We start from the raw sequence: 3,457 nt of genomic DNA, 5'->3' as shown, positions 1-3,457 counted from the left end.
CCGTGACCCACAAGGTCTCAGTGGCACATGCCGAAAACTTATTTATTGTTGGACAAACGTTACACACAAGGTAAGAGTAAACCATCTAATTCTCTTTCAACTAAAATGCAATTAAATCCTTACTCCCTTTCTCATGTCCCAAATAACACATTTCAAAACATTTCAGTTTCTGTTGCATTTCATGTTTTACAACCTTATTTCAGTGAAAGAGACCAATTTGAGCAGAGGATCGAAAAGGAGTTGCGACAACAAGGGAAGTGAATGAGTGAGCAATAAAGTGCTTTTTCAAAAATATTTTTTGTGTTTTATTTGCCCACAGTGCTTTAGAAATGGACATGGGTCATTTAGGGAATATAGGGATACATTTTGGTGGGGATACAGAATCTGGTTTTATTTTATATTTATTATAATGCATAAAAAGCCAGGTGTTGTGTAATTTTTGTATTATATTAAAACCTTATGAATTATTGACTCTACTCGTCAAAATACAAATAAGTCAAAGTAATTATTGTATTATATTAAATGGACATGGATCATTTAGGGAATATAGGTATACGTTTTGGCGGGGATACAGAAGCCAGGTGTTTTGTAATTCTATTCAATTAAAATTCTATTCAAAGTAATTCTATCTCAAACCTACCATCCCAAACAAAGTAATTCTATCTCAAACCTACCATCTCAAACTTACCACAGCCACTTAGCGACTTTATTTTGAAAATCCATTGACCTAAACTTACCACAGCCACTTCCGTCGTATGTCTACCATAGCCTAAATCTACCTCCTCCGAGTCTGCAGCTGGATATTATTGCACTGAAACGATCTCCCACATCCACAACTCAAAACATTTTCAACATATCCACAGATTTAAATTTTGTTCGAGCGTATACCGTACGTTAGGTTGATTAAAATGATGTAAATTTAGACTTGAATCAATGAATGAATCAATCACTTCATTAAAATCTAGCAGACTTTTGCATTCTATTAGCGGGAAGAAGACTGACAAACCGTTGATACCCAACCGGCCTGATAATAGTGGGGGCGGAGAAACATCAGAAGACAGCAGTCATAATAGATGTTGCAATCACAAATGTTAATTTGAAAAGGAACAAAAATAAGGAGAAATACCAAGGATTGAAGAAAGAATTAGTTCTGGGTTAATTCTCGATGTTACTATGCAACAATTGTGAAAGGCAACCACGTCGACCAATCATATGCCGACTCTTCTTAGTAGGCGGGCTATTTTGGAACTTTAAAGCCGAAATCACAACACAATTGACGTTTCCTAGTAACCAGTCAAACGGCGCCTCTGCTTCAGTAGGCGGGACTACTGGTATAAGCGAGCTGAGCGGCAGCCATCGACGCTACTGTGCGAGCAGATATTTCTTGAAAAATTCACATTTTTTTCCCTCCGACAGTAGTCATGGTGTCTCACTCTCTCGCGCTGCCGATGATCTGTTTCACCACCCTGTGGGCGCTGGTGGGGGTGGTGGCTCCCTTTTTGGTGCCCAAAGGACCAAATCGCGGGTAGGTGGGTGTAGCAGCTAACGCTAACGACGTTACGTCTCATTGGTTCTCTCTCTCTCTATTTTCTCTTTCTCTCCCTCTCTTAGCTCAACACTAACATAAGACCTTCTTTGTTTCCGTTTTAATCGAACCAAGATGAATTGCTCCAGTGTTAAGCGAATCACGTGTGACCTCACAACCGGAAGGTACCAGTGATGGCGAGAGGCAAAGTGCAATGATAACCATAGACCCAAAAATTGAATCACAAGAAAGGGTCTGGACCGCATGCAGTGCCTCAAAAAACAGTTAGTCGTCTTAATACTCCTTGTTTTTGGCTGGAAATGCATTCTTCTCAGCGTTCCCATGGTACAAACAGCTAAGAATGCTTCAAAAGTTACTTTGCTTTCAGGGCAAAAGTCTGGTTTTGGGGTAAATTTGCAATGACTGGGAAAAGTCCCTCATGACAGGGTTAAGTTCCTAATTCTGAGGTCAAGACCCTTGTTCTGGGATCAATCCATAGTTCCCATTTCAAGTTCCTAGTTCTAATGTCAAGCCCCGACTTGCCGATCATGTCCCTCCTTCACAGTCAAGTCCCTAGTTCCTGACAAATTCCAAAGTGATGGGGGTAAGTCCTTCATGACGGGGTCAGTTTCACTAATTCCGGGGCCAAGTTGCTAGTTCGGTGCCAAGTGTATTTTTGTCGTGGTACAAACATGCGAGACCCTCCAAAGTTCTAGGTTCCAGATAATTCCTGTGGTGTAAAATGTCCTGTATTTTAATGTGACTGTCTTTTCCAGGGTGATTGTCACCAGTTTGATTCTCACCGCCGTCTGCTGCTACCTCTTGTGAGTACTTTGCAACAACAAAAAATATGTGCAGTACACTATTACATTTACATTTTGAACGTGACTGCGTTTCCAATGTCTCGACTGTTGACACAATAAACCACTGGAGGGCGCCAAACACCATCATTACAGTTGCTTCGCGCCACCGGGATACAATCTGAATTTTTGGGCCCATGATGCATGTTCGAGGATAGCTTTATTGTATCATTTGATGTAGATATATTTCATAATTGTGTGTTTTCCTACAGCTGGTTAATAGCCATCCTGGCGCAGACCAATCCTCTTTTTGGCCCTCAGCTGAAGAATGAAACCATTTGGTATCTGACTTACTTCTGGGAGTAGAACAGGTGACACCGACACAACAAGAAATGTCCATAGCCTCCTTGAAATATGATGTCAGTATGCTACATTAGAATATTAAATATGATGTAGTTACATATGGAATATGTCAACATTCAAAATGAAGTTAATTTCAATATGACACGTCAGACAGTGAATATTTTGCTCATTAGACACAGAAATGTTACATGAGACATTAAATGTGACGTTTCTGTGCGACGTTAGATATTTAAATATGATACATATCAGGTACATACATTTAATATTGCGCACCTATGGTACATTACACATTAAATATAATGTGTGCAAGGTACATTAGACATTTTGACGTAAACATGATACACAAGAGGAAAACCAGTTATTCTGACATTAATATGGGACATTTGACGTTCATTATGATGTCAATCTATTACTAATATGTCAATTTTTTATATATATATATATATATATATATATGTGTATATATGTGTGTGTATGTGTGTGTGTATGTATATAAAATGTATATTGATTATGATACTAGACGGAAGGTGTACAGACACAAATAGAATGCAAACATGATACATAAAGTTATTATATATGACGTAAATAGAATATAGTACATCAGAGGTACATACATTTAATATAATGTTAATATGCTACGGTATGGTACGGTCTAGGTCAGGGGTGTCAAACTCATTTCACATGGTGGGCCACATACGGCCTCGGTAGATGTCAAGTGGGCCGGACCATTAAAATGATACCATACTTTGCTATAAATAACCAAAACAAT

General features: G+C 38.8%; 1 protein-coding gene and 1 long non-coding RNA gene across 2 annotated transcripts in view; both read left to right on the top strand.

Moving 5' to 3' along the window:
* On the top strand, positions 1-294 carry LOC109511097 (uncharacterized). The gene is made up of 2 exons (XR_002167246.1): positions 1-70; positions 204-294. It is a non-coding gene; the product is annotated as an uncharacterized LOC109511097 (long non-coding RNA).
* A 1,018-nt stretch (positions 295-1,312) lies between these two features.
* The window catches only part of atpv0e2 (ATPase H+ transporting V0 subunit e2), a 3,078-nt gene continuing 933 nt past the window's right edge, over positions 1,313-3,457 (top strand). Inside the window, exons 1-3 of the mRNA XM_019861982.1 lie at positions 1,313-1,525; positions 2,302-2,349; positions 2,598-2,696. Of these exons, the coding sequence (XP_019717541.1) occupies positions 1,422-1,525; positions 2,302-2,349; positions 2,598-2,691 (246 nt within the window). The 5' untranslated portion in view covers positions 1,313-1,421 and the 3' untranslated portion in view covers positions 2,692-2,696. The remainder of the gene's footprint in view (positions 1,526-2,301; positions 2,350-2,597; positions 2,697-3,457) is intronic.

The sequence above is a fragment of the Hippocampus comes genome, unplaced genomic scaffold (genome assembly GCF_001891065.2).
Source record: "Hippocampus comes isolate QL1 unplaced genomic scaffold, H_comes_QL1_v1.1 scaffold7, whole genome shotgun sequence".
In the NCBI taxonomy this organism is placed as follows: Eukaryota; Metazoa; Chordata; class Actinopteri; order Syngnathiformes; family Syngnathidae; genus Hippocampus; species Hippocampus comes.
Note: the sequence above shows the minus strand (reverse complement) of the source record. Positions and strands in the feature narration are given on the sequence as shown.